This window comes from Capsicum annuum, chromosome 11 (assembly GCF_002878395.1).
Source record: "Capsicum annuum cultivar UCD-10X-F1 chromosome 11, UCD10Xv1.1, whole genome shotgun sequence".
NCBI classification, from domain to species: domain Eukaryota; kingdom Viridiplantae; phylum Streptophyta; class Magnoliopsida; order Solanales; family Solanaceae; genus Capsicum; species Capsicum annuum.
The window spans coordinates 201,814,369-201,840,202 of NC_061121.1; the positions used below are offsets into that span (position 1 = coordinate 201,814,369).

Genomic DNA, 25,834 nt, shown 5'->3' on the forward strand with positions numbered 1-25,834 from the left:
TGTTTGAAGGATTATGATATGAGTATTTTGTATCATCCGAGCAAGGCCAATGTAGTTGCTAAAGCTCTTAGTAGATTGTCTATGGGTAGTGTGGCTCATATTGAGAATGATAAGAAATAATTGGTTCAGGAGGTTCATCTGCTAGCTAGATTAGGCATTCATTTTGTTGACTCAACTAAGGGTAGTATTTGGGTGCAAAGTAGTTTGGAATCTTCTTTGGTTGCCGAAATGAAAGAAACAAGATAGGGACCCCAGTCTAGTAAAGTTAAGGAGTCATTCAGAGATAAAAAAGTAGAGGTTTTCTCCCAAGGGGGAGATAGTGTGTTGCGTTGCTAGAGTAGACTATATATACCATATGTAGATGGGTTTAGACTATGAAATCTTGCAGAAGTGCATGGTGCGCGTTACTCTATTCATCCAGGGGCCACTAAGATGTACCGTGATTTGCGGTAAATCTATTAGTAGAGTGGTATGAAGAAGGATATTGCAGAGTTTGTAGCTAAGTTCCCCAATTGTCAACAGGTTAAGATGAGCATTAGATGCCTAGTAGCACTATGCAAGAGTTTAGTATTCCCACATGGAAGTAGGAAGAGGTGAATATGGGATTTTTGATACGTTTCCCTCATACTCATTGTCAGCATGATTTGATTTAGGTCATTGTGGACAGGATGACCAAATCAGCCCATTTCTTGCCAGTCCATACTTCTTTTTCAGCTGAGGACTATGCCAAGCTCTACATTAGAGATATGGTTAGATTGCATGGTGTACCATTGTCCATCATTTTATATAGGGGTACTTAGTTTACCTCTCATTTTTGGAAGGCTTTTCAGAAGGGTCTTGGTATCCAAGTTCATCTCAGTACCGCCTTTCACGCTTAGACCGATGGTCAGGTAGAGAGGACCATTGAAACCTTAGAGGAAATGCTGAGAGCTTGTATTATCGACTTTAACGGTAGTCGAGATGATCACTTGCCATTGATTGAGTTCGCCTACAACAACAACTACCATTCTAGTATCTAGATGGCTCTATTTGAGGATCTATATAGGAGGAGATATAGATATCCTATTAGTTCGTATGAGGTAGGTGAGACTATAGGACCATATTGAGTGTTTGATGCTTTGGAGAAAGTTCAGTTGATCATAGAGAGGCTTAAGATAGCCCAGAGTCGAAAAATCTTATGCAGATGTGAGGAGAAAGGATCTCGAATTTGAGATAGGTTATTTTGTATATCTTAAACTCTCTCCCATGAAGGGAGTGAAGAGATCTGGCAAAAAGGGGAAGCTCAGTCCCCGATATATATGGCCCTTTTAGGATCTTAAGTCATTTTAGGAAAGTAACATACGAGCTTGAGTTGGCTGCAGATTTGGTATCAGTGCAACCAGTGTTCCATGTTTCTTTATTAAAGAAATGTATTGGTGATCCATCGATCATTGTTGCTTTAGAGAGCTTAGATATTCAGAACGTCCTTTCTTATGAAGAACTCCCAGTTGAGATCTCAATCGCCTGATTCGCAGACTATGGAACAAAGAAGTTCCCTTAAATCAGTTCATTGAGGGAGCTACTTGGGAAGAAGAAGCAGACATAGGTACCAAGTACCCTCACCTTTTCTCTGGAAACTTAGACTCAACTTAAGATAACAATTTTCCTTGGAGGTGCTCCTTTTTATATCAGTTGCATCCATAAAATCATGTTCATGTTATTACATGCATTCATGAATCAGTTCAGTTAGTCACCACATTCAAACTCAATCAGGTAATCACATTTTCAATTATGCGTAGTTAGCATGTAACCTCAGTTCCTCAGTATCCTTAGCTTAATAAGTCTTATTTGGGGATTAATGTTCCCAAGGGACAGATATTGTAATACCTTGTACATTTCTAAGTCCATCTCCACCCCCAGTACTTGCTTAAGATGCTTAGAACAAGAAAATATGACTAAGTGTTGAGGGACTTAGTCACTTTTGACTCCCTTTAACTTTGAGGATTTTTAAGTTGACCTTCCGAGCTCCGATATGATGGTTTTTGAGTTGATTCGTGTTTAGGGGTGTAAGTAGCATGTCTTGAGTAAGTTTTGGGTTATTTGGATAAGGTTTGGACCACATCTGAATTTTCCAGGAAGCAGATTACCGCGATTAGACAATGTTACGATGAGTATAGCAGTGAAGGAGCCACCATATTGCGGTGAAGGGAAAATCACTAAAGGTTATTTCTAGTGACTCACCGCGACTGCACCATATCACGGTGAGTATAGAGATGAGGGCATTATTGTATCACGGTGAAGCCTTAATTGACATTCTAGTTTTGAATTTTAAATGCAGAAGGGTAGTTTCATCTTTTCCTCGTCACTTTTACACAAGATTTAGGTCACAAGATATCATCTTTGCCTCACAATTCACATTCAACTCAAAATTAAAAGCAATTACTCTCAAGAACAAACCCTATCCCCTTCAACATTCAAGTTAAATTCTTAAGAAATCCACCAAGAACCATGACAAATTCTTCAATTAAGGTACGATAGATGTTGATTCATGGACCTTTTTCATCCATGGAGTTCAAGAACCAAATTTACAAGTTCAATTATGATATTAACATGTATTTATGAATATTATCCATGACCTTCCATGAATTTTGACTTTATGCCATGTTTACATCTGTTTTAGTAGGAATTAGCTTATGAAATATTTGAAGGATGGTATTTTTCCGTGAAACCCTTAACCCTTGATTTTTTTAATATGGAAGATATGTTATCATCCCATGAATTAAACTATTCCCATGTTTAAGCCCATGAATTCCAAGTGTTTGGTGAAATGCCTTAGCAAATAACTTTTAAATATTGACTACTTATTATGCTTTTAAGCTTTCGCATATTTTCATTGTTACTGTTATCGAGTCCTAGGGTTTATGAATACCCCAAAACTTAGTTTTTTACTTTGTTTAAATTCTTTTTAAAGGGTTTGAATATATTAGAGTATTATCAGTTCAGTCGGTGCATCATGTCAGTCAGCTCAGTTCAGTCTAGTAATAGAGTCAATTCAGTTGGGAGTAGGATTTAGCATGGAGAAAACCTAAGGATGGGCGTTCACCTGCCAATAGAGTCGCTGTGTTCTCGAACTATGTAGCTAGTGTAGGTTGAGCATTAAACTGCCAGTTAAGGGTTGACACGTATCTCATTAGGGCCCTGACAGTTGAAGATGACCCTTAGTCCTTTGGGATTACACTTTAGTGGATTCACATAACCAGTATTACCATCCGTGGCACGGTGCTGAAATCCTTCCAACTAGGGTTATAGGCTAGACCCCAAATTTACCTTTTTAGGGCATGTCAGTTAGATGATTGCTCCCACAGTCTCAGTTCAATGTTTAGTTTTCAGACTTTTATGACTATGGCATACAGTTATTTGTTGTTCAACATCAGTATTTTAGTATTTCATTTTACAAACTATTCCAGTATCATGTCATATTCTTGGTCATGTATTCCCAGATTTTACAGCATTTCTAGCATACTATACATCAGTTAACACAAGCTATGCGTTAAGTCAGTATCATTCATGCATATGAACTATGTACATCAGCCTAACCTCATTTTGCATACCAGTACATTCAAATTACTAACCACATAGTCATTTCTTGCGCTATGATGTGTCATATTATAGGTTCGGACGCTCAGTTTCCCGACTGCAGTAGACCTCCCAAGTGCGTCCGCAGCAGTAGCAGTTGTGAGTCCTTATGTTCTGAGGGCCACTTATGTTTATTTCAATTTAGTTTAGTAGTCCGTTGGAGATAGCTGGAAGCTTTTCCCATCAACTCCACAATCAGTCAGTTAAAGGCTTTTGGACACTTTTAATTAGTTATTCAATTATCAGTTGTCATTGACAGTGTTACAATATTGTCTTCAGACAGATTTTTCAGTATTTTGTTTTAGTATTATTTTCATATTTAAAACCTTATGGCGTTTTCAGTAAAATTTCGCACATGATCTCTGTTGTTTTATTTAGTGCTCACAGCAGATACCACCATGGGTTAGCTTGTGGTCCTTCGTGGATGTAGGCACCATGTGGTATCCAGAGTGTACTCTTAGGGCATTACAAAAATGAGGTCTGAATCAAAGAAAAACTATTTTTAATATTTATCAAATAAACCCCAAAAATCTATTTCAAAATCAAGGTTAAAATGTATTTTTTGAAGTGTCCAACCACACACACAATTGTATGTGATTGTGCGAATGATAAAGTGACTCTTGCGAGCCAGATATCTATCCCATAGGGACTTAACCTTTAGTAGACAAACCAATTCAAGTATTATTATCAAAGTTAAATGAGTGTGATTTGTAATAAAAAGATATTGAGTTTTATCATGCTAAAAGTAACAATGCACAATAACTAAAATTATAAGTGTTGTAAACAATAATTTGAATAGTTCCAAGGTCAAGATATCTTGAACAATAATGCAAAGTTATAGAATCTTGTAAGCTAGGCTATCTATCTTTATTGTTGATTCACGAGGTTAATATCTTGATTAGGAACTTTTGAGCCTCTAATCATATACTTAGATTATCCTTACAACTACATTGTTGAGTAAAAATGTGGGAACTAATTCAAGCGCATTGATATTTCATCATGTATTTGAGCCAAATGGGACAAATTAGGTTTATTTTTGTCCTAGCCGTAAATTTTATATTTATTTAATAAAGAAAAGAATCCATTCCTTATGTTACACGTTCTAATCTAATGTTACTCATTTAGGACAGACAAAATAAATATAGATGTATCCTAAAGGTCGTAAATTAATAGAATAGTAAGTACAAGACATAAGAACAATCACTTGTGATAATAACATTAACCAATTGAATGTATGCTAAGAAATCATGATAATAGACTTAAAACTAGAAATATGGTGTTTAGACACTCATTATCCTGCTAAAATCACCAGTTCATAAGTAAAACTACATAAAACTAAAAGTGAAAGGAAGAAAAATCCTAACGCAGAACTCTAATTGCCTTCTCTTCTCTCAAAACAGGTATTGTTCCAAAATATTCCTAGTAAATGTCTCTTAGTACTATTTATATATTCCTAAAGGTTTTCCATAAGCTTCCCCAAATGAAATATAACCACTGACCACTTTGCCTTAAACCAAGTAAAAACCATATTTTAAACGTACTTTGGGGGAGGGTGGAGGGTGTTGCGTCGCATAGCCCAGAGGTTGAGATGCATGGCCTATAGAATGAACCAACCAGTATCCCCCCAAATATAGGGGGTTTATCTCATGGCCCCTACCTATGCTATGGGGGGTGCGGCGCATGGCCAAGCACACAACATGAGCTTTTCGCCCGATTCTTGTTGTATGCTTCTCACCGCTTGTTCCTTGTTTCCCTACTCCGAGTGGCTTGCTTGTAGGATTCATTTAGCTTCAATACATGATCGAATGGTCTCATACAATATCTCATAACAAAAATTCATCCAGACAACACAATAAATCTCTTCAAAGTAAACTAGATCAAGCATAGCTCAAGTTAGCATCACTAATTTTCTCATCTAAACTCTATTTGATCATTTTGACTCTTGACTCATTTCAACTACAAGTTAAACACTCTCAACATGAAAATTAGCACAAAATATACAAAGAACACTTTAAACTTTTTTAACCACATTAAGTTATCCTCAAAACTAAGCTAAACGTGTGTAGATAATGACACAAGTATATATAAACGTGCCTAAGATCAATTTTCGAAGATGTAATCAATAGGAAATATTGAAAAGATGAGTTTAAACGTTATCCACATGAAAATGATGAAGAAACCGTAGTAAAATCATCTTTACCAAATATTGGAGGTTCAAAACTGGAGTAAAATCACAAGTATGAACTATTTATATTGTTCGATGAACAGTACCTTACAAACGCAGTAAGCCCTTCATGTTCGAGAGGGTCAACATTGACAAGACCAATAAATTTCCTTCGCATTCGGAAAGGTCCATGACTTGGAACCTCAAATTCACGATGCCCCTATTGCGTTCATAATGAAGGATTAGTTTTCTTCTTTATATTCGTGGCTAAGGCCTGCGTTTGCGAAGAAAGGTGGGGTCTACACCAAATATTTATAAAATACTGAGTTTTGGCAAGTTGAAATGTCTATGAACAGACCCTTAGGATTCGTTCAGGACCCCATAGTCAAATACCATATTTGATAGTAGACTTTTTTGGACTTTCTGAACTCAATAGAGACGTCGTATTTTCCAAAAGAGTTTGTTTTCAACAAATTAGCCTTCGGGACCCCGTTAAGTCAATTTTTGAGTTTTTTAATAGAGGGATAAAATATAATTAAAGGTTCCTAACCCAAACCAACCCCTATACTAATCCACATTCTATATTTCAGATCAAATGGAATTTTCCAAATCACTATCTGGCACTCTAAACATCGAAGGTTGACTTGATATAGTACTTCTAAAGCCACTACAAACCTATAACTCTCCTGAAACCTTTCCAAAGGAATTGGGAACCATGTAAACCATACCTAAACCCCAAAATTAACATGCAGTAACTACGGGAAAGGGCAAAATTGTCAAATTACATAAAAAGTAAAATTTCACTAATGAGGTCATTACAACATCCACCACTAAGATCTTGTTTATTCTTAAACTAAAAGGTAAGGGAATTACCTGAATCAGTAAAGCGTTGGAGGTAACAATTATTTATGTAAGGAATTACCTGAATTAGTAAAGACTTGGAGGTAACAATTATGCATTTAAGACTCGACTTTCCAAGTAGCTTGCTTAATGGACCAGTGTCTCCACTAAACCTTAACATAGGAATCTATCTAGAGCGCAACCATCTAACATCCCAGGCTAAAATGGATATTGGCTTCTCTATAAAGGCCAACCTCTCTTCTAACTGGATTGATTCCCATATACCATGTGAGACTCGTCAGAAATGTAGCATGGAAACATACATATATGAAAACTAGGTGAATGGCTGAAAAGTCTAGATGTAAGGCCAACTCATAAGCAACTTCCCCAAATATTCAAAGTATCTCAAATGGTCCAACGTACCTTAAGAAAAGTTTACCTCTCTTCCTGAACCTTAACAAGATCTTTATGGGATACACACAAAGGAAAACTCAATCACCTATCCTAAACATTAATGCATGAATCCTACGATTTATCTTTAGTCTTCTCGAAGTCTATCTTAAATCACGTAAAATCTGTCCAAAAACTCGCGAAGCAAATCTGTTGGATTTCAAAACTTCCTACCATAAATCACCTCAAATTGTGCTATATCAATACTCTAATGATATACATTATCATAAGAAAACCCACTAAGGTTAAATGTTACTCCCACTGACCTCGAAAGCTCATAACACATGCATGAAGCACATATTCAAAAACTTGAATAGTCCACTCTGACTGGCCATCGATCTGGGGAAGGAAACTTATGCTAAGGTCAACTTAAGTACCCAATTCTTCTTGAAACATCCTCTAGATCTAGAAGTGAACACTAAGCCTTCATCTTAAATAATTAACATGGGTACTCCATGAAGGTGCACTATCTCACAAACACAGATACGACCCAACTTCTTACTACTGAAGGAAATCTAAATAGGGACAAAATGGGATGATTTATTCAATTGATCTACAATGACCCAAATATTGCCAGAACCATGAGAAGTATGAGACAATCCAATCATGAAGTCCCTAGTGATGTTCTCCCACTTCCACTTAAGAATATATAATCGATGAAACAAATCACCTAGTCTTAAATACTCGACCTTCACCTGCTGACAACATAAGCAACGAGCTACAAAGTTTGTTATATCCTTCATAATACCATTCACTATGAATGATACTATAAATCATGATACATCTTAGTCACTAGTGCTGAATAGAATATATAAAACAATGCACCATTTCCAAAATCAATCTAATCAATCCACTTACTCTTGACATATAAACTAAGCCACCAATCATAAAAAACCATTAGAATTAAGAGATGATTCCTTAGAATCACCACTAAACACCTTATATTAAATCACCTTGAAACATTCATCATCAAACTAGTGAGGTCAAATTTTCTCCATTAAAGAATGTCTAGCATCAATAAAGGCTAGCATACGTTCGGGTGTCGAAACTTCAAACCTAACCATCTAGTTAGCGAAAGACTGAACCTTTAAGGCTACAACTCCTGAGTCAAGAGATGGGACAAACTTCTGATACTAAGCATCTTCCAGCTCAAGGCATTCACAACTATATTAGCTTTACATGGATGATAACGAATAGTGAGGTCATAATCTATAAGCAACTTAAGCCAATGACGTTATCTCATATGAAGATCTCGTTGATTGAAAAAGTACTAAATGCTATGATGATTTGAGAAATTTTTGTAAGGAACTCCATATATCTAATGCCTCCATAACTTTAACATAAAAACTACGATTGTAAACTCCAAATCATGGGTAGGGTATTCTTCTCATGAGGCTTCAGCTGGAAAGAGGAATAAGCAATCACCTTACCTTTCTGCTTCAATACTGCACCCAAACTTATACCAAATATATCACAAAACATAATAAAACCCAGACCCTCTATAGGCATGTTCAAGATAAGAGTAGAAGTCAACAACTCTTTGAGCTTTTTAAAGCTCTTCTGTCAAGCATCCTATCAATATAAAATAACTTTCTTAAGAGTCATCTTAGCCAAAAAATCTTTAATCAATGAGAAAACCTCTACAAAACACCGATAATAACCTGTAAAACCAACCAAAATCCAAATCTCGATAGAAGAAGTAGGTATAGCCCAATCACAAATTGCCATCATTTTGATCGGATCAACCATAATACCATCCTTGTTCACCATATAGCCCAAGAAAGAGATCACCCAAAGCTTGAACAACTTGGCATACAACTTCTCATCTTACAACCATTGAAGTACAATCCTCAAATGTCTCACATAATCAATCTGATTCTTGGTATAAACTAAGATGTCATCTATAAATACAATTACAAAAAACTAGAGATACAATTATAACACCTAGTTCATCAACTCTATGAACATTGTTGTGGCATTGGTCAACTCATAAGACACGATAAAAAACTCATAGTGACCATATCAAGGCAGAAAAAATCACCTTTAGAATATCCAGTGCTCTAATAATTAACTGGTAATACTTGGATCTCAAGCCAATCTTTGAAAACACAAAAGCACCCTAAAGCTGGTAAACAAACCATCAATGCAAGGAAGAAGTTAATTTTTCATGATTGTCATTTATTTCAACTACCTATAATAAACAAAAATACGTATAGAAATATCCTTTTGCTTCATGAACAAGAAAGGATCACCCCAAGGAGATATACTGGGACTGTGACGCCCTTACTCAATAAATCCTGCAACTACTTCTTCAATTTTTTCAACTTGTCTGAGGCCATCCTACAAGAAAAAATGAAGATGGGATTGGTGGCCAGTTCCACATCAATAAAAAAATCAATATCATAACTTGGAGACATACTAGACAAGTTCACAAGAAGCACATCCATAAACTCCCAAACAACTAGAATAGAATCCATAAGAGGCGGTGAGCAACACTAGTATAACAAATATAAGACAAATAAGACAACCACCCTCTTTCTACAATGTGACAAGCATGTAGAAAAGATATAACTCCTTTCAACCTTAAATTAAGAGTACCTTTCCAAGCTAACCTTAGGATACCCGGCAAAGGAAAGGTCACAATCTTGGCATAAAAATCCAAAACAGAATAATAGAGATTTAGATAATCCATACCTAAGATAACATAAAAATCAATCATATCTAGGATAATCAATTCTACCTAAGTCTCATGCTCTGTAAAGTTAACTACACAATATCGGTACACCCGATCCACCACCTAATAATCTCTGTGGGGGTAGAAATATAAAGAGATGTAGAAAGTGGCTCACATTCAACATAAAAATAAAAGTAAAATACGTAGATACATAAGAGAATGTAGACCTAGGGTCAAGTAACAAGGAACCATAACTAAAGCATACAAGGATAATAACTATAACAACTATGTAAAAATCCTTTACCTATGGTCTCCCAAGTATAACATAACACTGTCCACGCCCACTACCAAATTGATTAACCCCATGAACATCACTACATGTTATCCTACCTCACCTCGAGCACCTCTATCACTACCTCTACCACTCTATGAACTATCTCTAACTGTAGATATTGGAGTAAGGAATAGTGGAACCTAAGCACCCTACTAAGTAGATCCATACACACATCGAGGAAAATTGTTGGCCAAATGGACAACATTATCGTATAAGAAACATCATCTACATCCTCACCCAATATGAGGGAAAACAAACAAACTTGGGCGATCTCCTAGCCTAAAAAACTAAAGTTGGAACCTCTACTAACATGAACCGATGCCTAGCTACTTGATGTCATAGAACTTGAAGATCTTCCATCTAATTCTACAAGTCAACCTAAACTGACCTACCATGATAACCACGTGACCTTTTGATCAAGAAATGTCTAACTCAAGAGGTGTGAGTTCTTAACTCTCTCTGACGATGCACCTTATTAGTAACTCCCTAAATAGCGTAGGTAATAACAACCAGCATGCTCAATAATCATCTAAAAAAAAGACATTGAAGCAACCATTTCGGCATTAGACAACTCATAAGGATACTATAACCCCTTTACAAACTTATGAATTCTTTTTAACTTAGAGGAGATGCTGGTAGCTGAATACCTAAATAAAACATAGAAGTGTGCCTCATACTCGGCAAAAGACATGGGGACCTACTCCAAGTGATCATACTTATCACACATCTGATCTCTTATGTTATATGACACAAACTTCTCCAAAACGGCCTTTGAGAATTAGGCCCAAGACATAGTAATTGACTTAGGGACAACATAAATTTGATGTCGCTAGCCGTATTTAACCGATTGGGTTTGAACCTTTCAGAACTGACTTTAATGTGGGTTTTGATATATGACTTTTGATGGTTGACCGCATGGTGAAAAACTTATGGGCCTTTTGTTTGATATGATTGTGAGAGTTAGTAGCTTTATTTTTTTGGCTGACTATGTCATTTTGGACTGTGAGATTGACTCTGTAATGCCCAGCATATTAGGAAGATCATTTATAGCCACAGGTATAGCTATGGTTGACATAGAAAAAGAAGAGTTAAAGTTTATACACAATAGTAAGGAGGCCACATTCAACTTTCGAAAATCAATGAAGTAACCAACTGACATGAGGCTGGTATCGGTTATGATTTTATTGATGACTATAGAGGATACTCATATGGGTATTTTGATGAATTCTAAGTAATCAAAATACCCGCATTGTGCTGCGACATTAAATTAAGCACTGCATGAGAGACAACTCATAGAATTGTTAGCAAAATTTGAGTAACCATCACAGCCAGGTTGTATTACGATATTAAATCAAGCACTGAGTAGGTAGAAACCTACTATTTTAGTGTTCACTTTTTGTTGTTTTTCCTTTGTAGGTTTTAGATTATGGACTTGCTTGGAATATGGTAAAATTTTTACTATAATACCCTAAATATGGTGCCCAAAATGCTACGCGGTGATCATGACCCCGAAAGATAATAATCTAACCCATAACTAATATCTGTAACGGTACACTACATACATCATGTAAAACACGGAAATAGTAGGCTAAAACATACCATAAGGTTTAAAAACTAAATAAAATATCTGATAAAACCATCTCCAAAAAATGTGGTATCATAATACCAAAATTAAAGTAAACATCTAAAAATACTAAAGTCTAAATCTAGTTCGAAAGCCCCTAACTACTGAACTGTCTAAATAAAGAGTTGATGGGAAATGACCCCAACTAACTCCATCTACTGAATACTAAGCTAAAATAATGAAATAAATAATCATATCATCCTCGAATGATGAGGACTCACTGCTAAATCTGGCTGCTAAATTCTATAATGCTATTGATGCTCTAGAGCTTATGCTTCTGAACCTATGGTAGAAAACATCATAACACAAATACATCATTATGATTGAATGTACTGGTATACAAGTGAGGTAGGCTAAATACAAAGGGTTTAAATGCATGAACAATGCTACTTGACTGTATAACATGAACGTGATAATACATGCATGAATGAGTAACTATAACTGAATTCATAGTGATACTGACTACTAAGTCTGAATACTGATAACATAAGTTAATGATAACTGATATAACTGATACTGAGCGACTGTATTTGATAGTCTAGATTCTGATAGAACTAGCTGAGTTATGTACTATTCTGAGTTGACTATATCTGACAGTCTTGAATTCTGTAGAACTATCTGAGTTCTATTACTGAGACTGAGACTGAAACTGTAATTGTGGGAAGTAGTCATCTATTTGACATGCCCCAAGTAAAGCAATATAACTAAATTGGGGTCCAATCTATAAACCCAATTAGAAGAGTGTGAATACCGCACCACTGGTAAGGATAAGCTGTGAGTGTTCCTTCATAAAGCACGAACTCAAAAGAAAATGATGGGACCCTCATATAATAGGTTAAGCCACCTCATCTACCCTCAAAATAGTAGGTTTGATGTCTCAACCTACACTAGTTACATTGTTGTAGAGCGCAAAGACTGCTTCTAAGAATCATACCCTCTAATAATAGGTGAGTTTCCATCTTTGGACTCACTCAATGCTGAATCTTACCCTCATCTAAATAGACACTGAACATGATTAACTAAACTGAATTGGATTGAGTTCCTTGGGTTCCATTGACTGATGAAATACTACAGAGATTCTGGGATTACTGAGTTTACTGAGTTTTCCTGAGTCACAAAACTGATTGAATTCTACTGAACATGGCTTGACTGAGGATATCATGTAAACATGACACTAGCTTTAGGCACACAACTAAATTGTTGGGGACAAGTACCCCCAGGACTCGACAGAAGGGAACTAAGAAGGCCTGACATTCTTGAATACATGACCAACATCAACAATCCATAATACAATAAGTTAGGGATTTTATGAAGTACATGGTTATCATAATCTTGTACATGAATGGGATAGCATATAAACATGCCATAATTACATGAACATGTCTCATGAGCATTTTATAAAGCATTTATAATGCACAACAATATCATAGAAGTCATTGTGATCATAAGGGTAAAGCATGCACTTATCATTTGGGTCACAATTGAGCTATGATACATAATTTCTAGTTACTTAGGCATTTTATCAAACACCTTGCATGCACAACTTAAGGCATAAGCATAATCATCAAATCATCACTTCAAAACTTTATGAATCGACTAAAATTATAGATTTCAAGCCACACATTAACATAGTTTCATGAACAACACATACAGATTCCAGCTTGGGAATCACATCATCATAATCTCATGAACATAATCAACCCATAACAAAATATTCACAATACATGATTTAAAACTTGATTGTTAAACTTCATGGATGGAAGGAATCCATAAATGAACACTATGCACACCTTAGTTCTTGATTCTACGAAGTTTAATGGTGGAATTTCCTTGAAGTTGAATCCCCAATTGAAAATCCTATACTTGGTCTTGAGGAAAATTGAGAGAAACTAGTATATTTTAGATGAAAAATAACTGAATTATGTGTTATAGGATTTATATAAGGGTGGGAAATTGACCCTTTTTCCCTTAAAAATGCGGACATTTAATGACTAAAATTGGGCATCGACGTGATACCCAATGCATGATCATGCCAAGCCTCAGTAGTTTCATTGGAACTCCCTGTAACAATGTTAACCAACGCTATGGGTGATGCAGCACGCTAAGATTGCATTGATCCACTATTTTGGGACACCAAACGTGGTCTAATCGAGGTTTGAAAAATCCAAAACTTGTTTGAAAACACCTATTGACCTCTCTGATCACGAATTAACAAATATTTGGACCATTAAAGGACATTAAGGTGGTAAAATGAGATTGTCAACTTTCAAAGGACAAAAATAAGCTAAGTCTAGGAACTTAGCTAGAGTTTTCTAAGTTTGGGACCCCTTGACAAGGTTAAAGGACTGAATGAAGCTTAGAAATTTTGTGGGGTGTTACAATATCTCCCCTTTTGGAACATTAATCCTTAAATAAAACTAACTGAGAGGGGAGAAATGGTAACTTAAGTACATATGAGACATGAATAACTGTGACATGATTACATGACTGACGTGACTGATAAATTAAATATATCATACTGAACATGCATATCTGATGCATGCATAACTAATTCATGAATGCATGACTGATATTTCTGATAAGCTGAGTTTCTCATAATGAGGGTGCATATCTAATGCATGAATACGTGACTGACATAATGTATGAACATATGAATGGATATGCAATGGTAATTTAATACTGAGTTTATAATGAGAATCTTACCATGAAAATGAATACTAAGTAGTAACTAAAATTTGGACATGAAACATGAATAAGCTTTAAGGAAAGCTATTACCTTGGGATAAGTCTGAATTAGCGAAGAAGAGGTGAGGATACTTGGTCCACATATATGCTTTTGCTTCCCAAGTAGCTCCCTCAACAGACTGATTCTGCCAAAGAACTTTGACTAGAGGAACCTCCTTGTTCCTCAGTCTGCGAGTTTGGTAGTTAAGAATTTCGACTGGAATCTTTTTATTAGAGAGGCTATACTGAATATCCACACCCTCAACAGGGACGATGACTATTGGGTCACCTATGTACTTTTTGAGAAAAGGTAAATGGAAGACAAAATGAACTAAGGCTAGATCTGAAGGTAATTTGAGATCATATGCTACCTTGCTGAAGCAACTGAGAATTTTGAAGGGACCGACATATCAGGGACTGAGCTATCCTTTATTTTCAAATCTCTTCACTCCCTTCATGGGAGAGATCTTTAGATAGACATAATCACTAATCTCGAACTCGAGATCCTTTCTGCGCTCATCTGCATAAGACTTTTGTCAGTTCTGAGCAGCCTGGAGTCTTTCTCTAATAAACTGGACTTTTTCTAAGGCATTGAATACTAAGTCAGGCCCTATAACTGAGGCCTCACTAACTACGAACTAACTGACTAGAGATCTGCACCTCCTACCATAGAGAGCTTCGATTGGGGCCATCTTAGTACTGGAATAATAGTTGTTATGCATGCAAACTAAATCGAAGGCAAATGGTCATCCCAATTATACTTGAAATCAATTGCAGATGCTCACAGCACATCTTCTAAAGTTTGAATGGTCCTTTCTACTTGACCATCTGTCTGAGGATAGAAGTGTATCACCCTGAGTCTGGCATCTCGGATACTACACGGTGCTCATGATCCCGAAGGACCATAAGCTAACCATTTTTTGGTTCCTATAACTGAGCATGGCATAATTTACTGAAATAAATATGGAAATCTAGAGGAAACTTTGTATATACTGATGACGAGAGTACTTAACTAAATCTGAGATCAGTCCTATCTAGCGGGTGATATTTGTATCTGATGATAATGATTAACTGTATTTGATATCAATCCTATCTAACGGGTGATCTCTGAACATACTGATAATAAGATTGATTGACTAACTCTAAGATCAGTCCTGTCTAGTGGGTGATTTCTGAATCTGCTAATATGCTAATGGTTGACTATATCTAATAGTCTTGAATCTATACTACCGAGTTGAGTTCTTTTACTGGGACTAATTCTAAAAATAAGACTGTGGGAAGTATTCATCTAACCAATATGCCCCGAATCTTAACTTGTGGAAGCCAACCTGTTACCCTAGCTGGAAGGGTATCAGTACCATGCCATGGGTAAAGAGGTCTCTTGTAGAGTCAGTCCTATCTAACGGGTGACCATTAGCATCAGTCCTATACATATAATATACTAACGAGTGATCCCTGCGTATTTCAGTCCTATCTAGTGAGTGACATTTAATACCTTTGCTGGCTACGTAGTTCTAGAACTTAGGGATTGCTCCTACAGATCTCAGTCCTCTCTAATGGGTGAGCCCCCATCCCTAGGCTCGCTTGGTGCTAAATCTTACTCCCAACTGAAAGACTCTGAACTGGTTCTTTTTTTTAAACTATACTAGACTGAACTGAATCTGTTATTGATCATACTGAGAGTTCACTTGATTCCGAAAACTAATGAAATACTACTAAATATTGTTATCTCACTGAATGATACTGAGTTCTGAATTAATTACTTGAATGTTACTAAGGTTTTAACTGAATTCTTGAATACTACTAAGATATGAGATGAGTATCGAACAAAAGCTGGAATACTAATGATACTTAGATTTCCTAAGTTTTGTAATTATCTGAGAGTACTGAATTCTATCACTAACTGAGTTCTAAGGATCGTGACTTGACTGAGATTATCATAAAAACTGACACTGGCTCTATACAACAGCTAATTTGTCAGGTATAAATACCCTAAGACTCGATAACCAAAAAGTAAAACATAACCATCTTGAATAATCATGACCATGGGCTTTCATTCATCATTACAATCATTAAAGCAGTTATTCAAGCACTTAGAAATCATAAGCATGTGATAGTATAGGGAGACATGTTGTTGGCGCATACTCCATTCAACAAGGTCTTACAACAAATAGTTAACATGACTGAAGAGCACATAATTGGGGGATTTCATGCTAACGTGTCACAATTGATTCACTAAGACTCTTCAACAAACACTTGGCATGCATGAACTTAAACACAATTGGGGATTTCTATTAAACATGCTATAATGACTCTAATTCCTTCACATAAGCATTTTATCAAATATATGGGGAGCATGCTTTGGTTATTCAACAATTTCTACACTTAATTATCATAAATACATCAATCAATATGAAACTTTATGGATTTAACATGGACATAATGCAATTCAACTCAAATCAAGATAAAAGTTTGCAACTTGTATTCTAAAGTATGAACTATATCTCAACAATAACATGAACATGAACTTCAATTCACATGAATCATGAAAAATTCATAAAATCACAACCTTTGAATTTAAAAAGGGATTCTTGAACTTCTTGGATGGAAGGAACCAAATTATCAACATCTGTATACCTTAGAATATTCTATCTTGAGGGTTCTTAAAGAAATCCTTAGTCTTGTTCTTGATTTCTTGGCTAGGGTTCTTGCCTCTTTGAGAGAAAAAATTTTGATTTAGGGAAAATTTCATTAAATCTCTTATATAGACTGATTTGGGGCTTTATGAAATTACCAATTGGTCCTTGGAATTAAATAACGGAATATGAAAATACCAATTTTGTATGCTAGCGCGATGCGGTGAAATCATGCCAGTTCACTAGAAATTGGACGACTGGGAAACTGGTTTGTGGCGCGATGCGGTAGAATCGTTTTGCCACCTTGGTTGCAAACTATAAAGGCACCACGATGCGGTGGAATTGCATTGAAGCACTGGAAACTGATAACTTTGAAATTGACCCTTTGTGCGATGCACCATAATCGCGGAGGCTTACTGGATTTTTATGACTGCCATTTTGGCTGGCTGCATGATGCACCAAAGTACTAGGTGGTATACTGTATTACTAAAATAGATCTAAATCTTCGCCCAAGTGCCGGATTTAGGCAAATTTGGTATCGATGGATAGCTTATTCAATTTCCAATATGATAAAAAGTCAAAATCTTAAAACTTCACATGAAATAAAATATATTCATCTTTGAAGCAAGATCTTTGATATTCTAGAGACGAATTTGAACTAGGAGAAGTGTGGAGTATTACAAGAAGGATCTACTGAGATGAACTTGGGTACCTCTATCTGAGACAATAGAAAATGGAACACCGTGCAATCTTACCAACTCTCTGATATAGATTTTGGCATAATCCTCGGGTGAATAAGAGGTATGGACTAGAAGAAAATGAGCTGATTTAGTTATCCTATCTATAATGACTCAAACTGAATCATGCTGAAGACGAGTATGAGGAAAACTGATCACAAAGTCTATGTTCACTTCTTCTCACTTCCAAGTAGGAATAATGAACTCCTGAATCGCCCCACTAGGCTGATGATGCCCTATCTTAACCTGTTGACATGTAGAGTACTTGGCCACAAACTCTGCAACATCTATATTTATTCCACTCTATCAATAAATCTCCCACAATTCGTGGATAGAGTAGCGAGCACCATGCGCGTTTGTAAGAATTCACTGCCTTAAGTCGTCTATACCTAGCACACACAGACGAACTTGGTAACATAATACACCATATCCCCCTTAGGAGAAAACCTCAACTTTCTGATCTTTGACTGACTCTTTCAACTTAACAAGACTGGTATCTCTATCCTGAATTTCTTCACCATAGAAACTAGGGATGATTCTAAACTACTCTGAACCCATAAACTAACCTCTTCCGAATCAACTAAGCGGACACCTAGTCTTGCAAGCTGATAGACTTCTTGAGCTAGCTTTCTCTTACTGTCCTCAACATGAGCAACACTATCCATAGACAGTGTACTGAGAGCGTCGGCCTGTACATTGTCTTTTCTCGGATGATAAAAAACACTATGTCATAATCTTTCAAGAGCTCTAACCACCTTCTCTGATGAATATTGAGATTTTTCTAAGAGAATACATACTAAAGGCTTTTATGATCTGTGAACACATCTACATGAAAATCATATATATAATGCCTCCAAATCTTTAAGGTAATAACTATGGCTACTAACTCAAGATCATGAGTAGGATAATTCTTCTCATGGGGTTTAAGTTGTCTGGAGGCGTAGGCTATGACCTTACCATTTTGCATGAGGACACAACCCAAGCCTACTCTAGATTTATCACAATACACTACTAAACCATCTGAACCATCTGGAAGAGCCAAAATTGGAGCTGAGGTGAGTGAAGTCTTCAACTCCTAAAAACTCTTCTCGCAAAGATCTGACCACTGAAACATAACTTTCTTCTACATCAATATGGACATAGGGGATGAAATAGAAGAAAATTCCTCAATAAACCAAATGTAATAGCCAGTCAAACCCAAGAAACTCTTGATATGAGATGGAGAGACAGGTTTGGGCCAGTTTTTTACTGCTTTAGTCTTTTAAGGATCTATTCTAATGCCATCACCAGAAATGATATGAACAAGGAATGCAAGTGAACTTTGGCAAAATTTGAACTTACTGAATTTGGAGAATAGCTGATAATCTCTGAGAGTCTGAAGTACGGTTATGAGATGGACTACGTGATCACATTCACTATGGGAATAGACAAGAATATCATCTGTGGATACTATGACAAACATGTCTATGTACTGCTTAAACACATAGTTCATTAAGTCCATGAAAGCTACAGGGGTATTGGTAAGACCAAAGAACATGACTAGGAATTTGAAGTGACTATACCGAGTTTTGAAAGTTGTTTTTGGAACGTCACATTCCCTGACCCTGAGCTAATGATAGCCTAATCTGAGGTCTATCTTAAAGAAATAGCTGGCACCCTGAAGTTGGTCTAACAAGTCATCAATTCAAGAAAGTGGATACTTGTTCTTGACTGTGATATTATTGAGTTGATGGTAATCAATGCATATGAATAAGACTGTTGCGCCCCATGGGGACACACTAGGTCTGATGAATCCTTTATCTAGGAGATCCTTCAACTGTTCTTTCAGATCTTTGAGTTTTGCTGGTGCCATTCTGTATGGCGGAATAAATATAGGCTGAGTACCTGGAAGAAGATCAATACCGAAGTCTATTTCCCTTTTGGGAGAAATTCCAGGAAGATCTTTGGGAAAGACATCTAAATATTCATTTACTACTGGAACTGATTCAAGACTGGGACTTTTGAAACTAGTTTCCTTAACTCGAACAAAATAATTGACATATCCCTTAGATATTATTAAATTAAAATGATTTATATAAATAGTCATATTAATGTAAATTTTGTATATACTGATGACGAGAGTACTTAACTAAATCTGAGATCAGTCCTATCTAGCGGGTGATATTTGTATCTGATGATAATGATTAACTGTATTTGATATCAATCCTATCTAACGGGTGATCTCTGAACATACTGATAATAAGATTGATTGACTAACTCTGAGATCAGTCCTGTCTAGTGGGTTATATAATAAGATTTATATAAATAGTCATATTAATGTAAATTTTTATTTATATACATAATAAAGTATAACGCAATATATACACATCACACAACAAAATCATTCATTAATAATCTCATAATTCAAAATATGCAACAAGCTAGTAATTTAAACCCAAAAGTAAAATGTAATCAAGTCCAAATGATTAGTTAAGGTTTTATAAACTAGAAAGTTCAAGTTGCGATAAGTTTAAACAAATTCACCACAAAACTTTTTATGTTAGAGAATTTATCCACAACCTAAAAATCTTCTCAAGTATCATCAATGTCTTCATCATTTTCTTCATCTCTTGTGTTCTAGTATTTGTTTGTTTCGTAGAGCTGCTAGTGATCCAGCTGAAAGAAATTTTTTACTTTTCTGATGATTTCTCAGAACACACAAGCCTTATAAAGCAAAAACTCCAAGTTGTAAACTAAAAAATATTCAATTATATAATTATCGTGTAGATGTAAATCTTGAAGTTTTGCCTTTCTTGGGCAGGTTGAAAATAGAAGCTCGTGTCAAAGGTTATGTTAGAATTTGTTGGATGTATTGGTTTAAGAAGATTGTATATCACCAAGTTGCTCTTGTTTGCGTGCTTACTAAACTTGTGACTAATTTTTCCAAGGTAAGTCTTATTTCTTTTGAATGTAGCCCTTTTCAATGGTTATTACAATAGTGGAATGGATTTTGTTTAGATCATTTTCCCTAAGCGTTCACTTGGTTTTATAAATGATACAGTTCGTGTAATTACAGGCCTTTCTTGCTTTCTATATGATAAATGCTAACAAAAGAAAAATAAAACCAAACAAGACCAACTAATAAGGTTATAAAATTAAACGGTAGCCGTTAAGGTTATAGGGTTAAACATTGGTCGTTAACGTTATAAGGTTAGACGGTGGCCTTTAAGCTTATAAAGTTATAAGGTTAAATGATGGCTGTTAAGGTTATAAGGTTATAAGGTTAAACGGTGGCTGTTAAGGTTATAAGGTTAAATGGTGGCCGTTAAGGTTATAAGGTTATACGGTGGTCGTTAAGGTTATAAGGTTAAACGGTCGCCGTTAAGGTTATAAGGTTAAATAGTGGCCGTTAAGGTTATACGGTTAAGTTTATAGATTTCACAAGGAAAGGGAAACATAATTCAAGGTTATAATTCAAGGCACCATACCTTAAGTCTCTGTTCTTAGTCATTCCACTAAAACATTGGAAAGTCAGTCACCTAAAGTATTGAATGCCTGGACTAGATATATAAACAAAAGAAAGATGGACATTAGGAAATACAAGATGCTACTGAAGAACCTAAGTCTTCTACAGATAAGCACATATGTAAATCCAAATTCGGATATCAGATACTCACATTGTCAATTAAACCCAGTTGATTTGCAACATATGTTCTCAAACGATCCAATATTTTATTGACTTCTGCATGGTGAGCAACAACAAACAAGATAAGATCATCTGGTACCGCAGAGAACTGATTCAGCAATTCCTCTTTCTTTACCGTATCACAAATAGAAACCAGCGTCGGAATCCCTTCAAAGTATTGTTGCTGCATCTGCTTGAAAAACTGCATTATTTAATGTATTGTGAACAAATTATCACCGATTCAGGTGATATGCGATGCTCAACATGGACACCAGGTATCCAAGTGGTCGCAGTAGAAGCAGAGAAAGGAAGAGCACAGCCTCTTTTTAAAGAGGAATACTAAAGGGGTGTTGCTGAGATAGACATAGCAGGGAGAAGCAATCAGCCTTTATAGAAAACCCCATCCTTCTAAGGCTCTAGTTATGATGACAATAGTACTAGCGATAAAGATCACTAGTACGATTATGAATGAATGGGAAATAACACTAGTAATACTGACAATAAAAATTATGTTGGATCTACTTATAGATTGACTTAGAACTCTACCAGTGATAACTATGAAGTCTTCAGGATTAACATGTATGGACATAACATCAATGAAGTTCTTGCACTGAAAAATGCTTCCTGGATATACTTTTCAACTTTACTAGAGCAAGGCACAATCTTTTGAGGAACTTTATAAGTTAAAGCCACAAGGCAAAGATAAATTTGCAAGCAAAACAATGAATTCAAGTAACAGACATTTCATAAATAGTCATGCCAAAGTGAAAATGAGAGAAGAGTAGCTAAAACTAACACACTCGCATAATCAATGATACATCCCAATTACAAATATAGACACCACCTTCATTATAAACAATTATTCATCTACTATGGCTGGTCAGTAGTTAATGACGCAGGTTACCTGTACGGTCTCTTTTTTGTTTAAAATGTGTTTTAAGTTTTCGAAAGACATTAATCTCTGAGCCTTAGTTTAAGCTGAAGCAGAAGCATCTATATCATACCATAACCACCAAAATCTCTGAAAAAAGAGGAGTGTTGTGAAGTAAAACACACTGATTTATAAGAGAAAAGTTAGCCGAAGAGACCTCGTAAGTCTACATTTAAGAAAATAATCCTCCCAATTTTATTCTTTCAATGCTAATTTGGCTGAAAATGCAGCTATACAGGAGCAGGGTAGTGATAGATAGATATTTAGACAGACATAGACATATAATAAAATATAAATATATAGATATATATATACACACATACATACATGTGTAAAAGGAATTCAGCATGCTGTTTGACAATATAGCAACTTAGAAAGGGAGTCAAAGCAAGAAAGTGTTAGTGATATAGTGCTCCTAATAGCTCTCATAATGTGTTTCCTGACTAGTAAACAAAAGTTTCATCAATAATCCAAATAATGCCATTGCTGGACATAACAGGTAATCTACTGAGTTTTGACTAGGAAAAACACACAAATCTATACCAATAACTAGTAAAAAGGAAAGAGGCCTCACACGGCTTCACAAACAAACACAAGAAGAACAAGATGAACAACAAGTTTCTAGTGAATCGAAATAGACCTCACACGGCTTCACTAGACTTTGAGTTTGTGTTTTGAAAAAGAAAATAAGATGAATAACAAGGCAACAATGCTAGTGAATAGAAAGAGCCCCTCACACGACTTCAATAGTGAACTTGGACATGAACAATAGGATATGGTGGTGAGGCAAGAGAAGGGATTAGAAGTGGGAATTGCCTATCACCTAATATGAACCAAGTAATTAATACAAAGGAGCATCTGTCTCAATTCATATTTAATATCTTAAAATTCTTCCATATCATAAATATCAATATGAGAAAGTAAAATTAACATAGGTGTAAAACTTCATTGCAATTCTAAAAGGCATCAGGCTACCAACCATCATCTAACGCAAGGTACAGAGCAGCTATGGCAATATCATATTTCTCCCCAAGTTTGTACAGAGGCATGTATTCTCTGCTCTTATTGCTTATCTCCTTCGGTCCAAGTATATGCATGCTACAAGTGTCACCTATGCTGCCTTGTGCAATACCATTTACCTTAATATCATAGTCTATGCCACACTCTAGAGCTAAATTTCTAGTGACTGGATCAACAGCAACCTATACCAAGAGATGATGTGAGTGGGAATAAAAAATAACAAAATAAATAAAAATGAACACAAACTAAGCTTGAAGCTGAAGTTCCAAACCTTAACAATATCTACATGGATTTGATAGCAAGATGCAGTGTAATACAAAGTAGCACTGATGTTCAATATTAGTCCACTAGTAGTCAAACTCCTCCCAGGTCCCCCCTTCTTGATATAGTTAAGTGCTTCATGCGACATAGCTAATGTACCAACAGAATCAATATCTAGTACTACAAGAAAGATCATGAGCATATAAAAAGAATTAGAATATAATCTGAGATAGCCTTTTCCTCGCCTCAAATTAAAGAGAGGAATATGACTTGCTATCCTTTTTTACTACACAAGCAATCCCCTTACTCAACCTTTTTTCTGTACCTCCTCAAGAAACTACCATAAGCCCAAGAGATCCTGCTGAATGGGACAAAGAGAGAGTAATGAAAAGAACTTGTTAAGGAGCATAGAGACGTTGAGTTAAAAGATGCAAAAAGTAATAGGCTGACAGAAGAACAACAATGATTCACAACGAAGATAAGGAACAAATTTCCCCTACGGATGATATGAAACAGCAACAACCCATAATTAAGGAAAGTGGGAAAATTATAACTCATCCAGCAATATCCCTGAGGCAGAAATAGAGATTATTAAAGAAGCTATCGTACCAGAATGTTCTAAGGAAAAGCAACCTATAAATGATATGGAGTAGCAACAACTAGACTCTAAAGGAAACAAAATTAAGGAGGTTAACATGAATAGTCCATCCAAGGAACATGGAGATATTAATCCTTTTAAAAGTTCACTCCAACAGCAGCAAGCTAAGCAGTAGCTTCAGCACCATAGCAGCCTGTAGTTGACAGCGACAAGCATCAATGTGTGATAGAGATGCAATCTGCGGTTAATAACAACATTCAAATGACATTTGAGACCATAAATTCCATTAGAAAGTGACCTTTTTTCCATCATTTTCATTTGAACATCACACCCCTTGGCATGCGGCCCTTCGCTAGGCCCTACTAGCGTGGGATGCTTTGTCTATCGGGTTTCCCTTTCATTTTCTCTTAGACCATAAATATTGGCTTCAAACTAATATTATCAAAATTGTCTTGGAGTACATTTGCTTTTATGATTATAAAAGAATAGTGACTATGACAAAAAGTACTAGTTCATGTTTGCCATAACCATATTAACATGAATTGCTTAAAAACTAATCTTTTACAATGAAAAATCAATTATTTCTTCATACTTATCTCATTGCATAAATTTTACCCTATCCAAACCATGTAACCAACCTTCTTTCCAGTTTCTTCTTCCTTTCATTACCAAGCTTTCAATTCTGATACTTATGGATGCATTATTACTACAATAGTAGAAAGCCTAAAACTTTGTTACATCAACAGTCAAAATTTTACTTAATATAAGCTGTCTTAGTTTAAAATAACTAATGGTAACATAAAAATCATTAGCAATAAAAATTTACCAAGTCATGGATGCATTCTTACAACAATTTTTACCAATGTGCATACAATCAAATGAACCTAACATTAAAATGTTCTCAAGGAGAAGAAAAACTCAAAATCCCCAAAAATTAGGTCAAATACATAGAACAATACACTAACCTTTAAATCCTCAAATTGAAGCAATTGAAGTGCAAATTAGAGAGAAATTGAAGTGAAAATTCGGTTTGAATATTCCTTGCACCAGTAAATTGATTTTCAAAGCGGCACCAGTAAATCCCACAAAGCTCATTACCAAATCATAGTAATTGTAGTGAAGAGAAACCGAATCCCCTAATCTAGTGATTGTCGTTGTAGTGATTGCAGTGAATAGAAGTCGATTCCCTTAATCAGTTGATTGCTGGTGTAGCGATTATAGTGAAGAGAAGCTGATACATAAATAGATTAATTATTGTAGCAATCGATTGATTCCCTAATCGTAGAATATTATTTTTTTAAAGGTTCAGTAAGCTGAGATATAATAGATAAACTAAGAGAGAAAGGGAAGTAAAAGATAAGAGGGAAGAGACAGTCCTCTTTGGTTTTCTTTTTTGGCGAACTTATCAAATTTTTAGTGAAAATGAAGGGAATAAAATAAGTGTTGCTATAGCTTATTTTATTTATCTATGGAAACACTTATTATCAAATGCAATGGTTATAGTATAAAATTATAGCTAATAGAATAATTATTTATGGCAACACTTGTAACCGTCGCAATAG

At 35.6% G+C, this 25,834-nt stretch overlaps 1 protein-coding gene across 1 annotated transcript; it reads right to left on the minus strand.

Moving 5' to 3' along the window:
- Window positions 1-23,364: 23,364 nt before the first annotated feature.
- LOC107871797 (peroxisomal 2,4-dienoyl-CoA reductase [(3E)-enoyl-CoA-producing]-like) lies at window positions 23,365-23,822 on the minus strand. Its single transcript, XM_047400235.1, has 2 exons — window positions 23,685-23,822; window positions 23,365-23,595 (listed from the first exon to the last, which is right to left on the minus strand). The coding sequence occupies exons 1-2, from the start codon at window positions 23,820-23,822 to the stop codon at window positions 23,365-23,367; spliced, it is 369 nt and encodes a 122-aa protein (XP_047256191.1).
- Window positions 23,823-25,834: the final 2,012 nt, after the last annotated feature.

What these genes read in the sequence shown, in the direction of transcription:
- LOC107871797 (XM_047400235.1), bottom strand. Translation starts at nt 23,822, where the DNA reads ATGTCGCATGAAGCACTTAACTATATCAAGAAGGGGGGACCTGGGAGG. An exon ending in TCCATGTAGATATTGTTAAG is followed by an intron (nt 23,596 to 23,684) that starts GTTTGGAACTTC and finishes CTCTTGGTATAG; the next exon opens with GTTGCTGTTGATCCAGTCAC.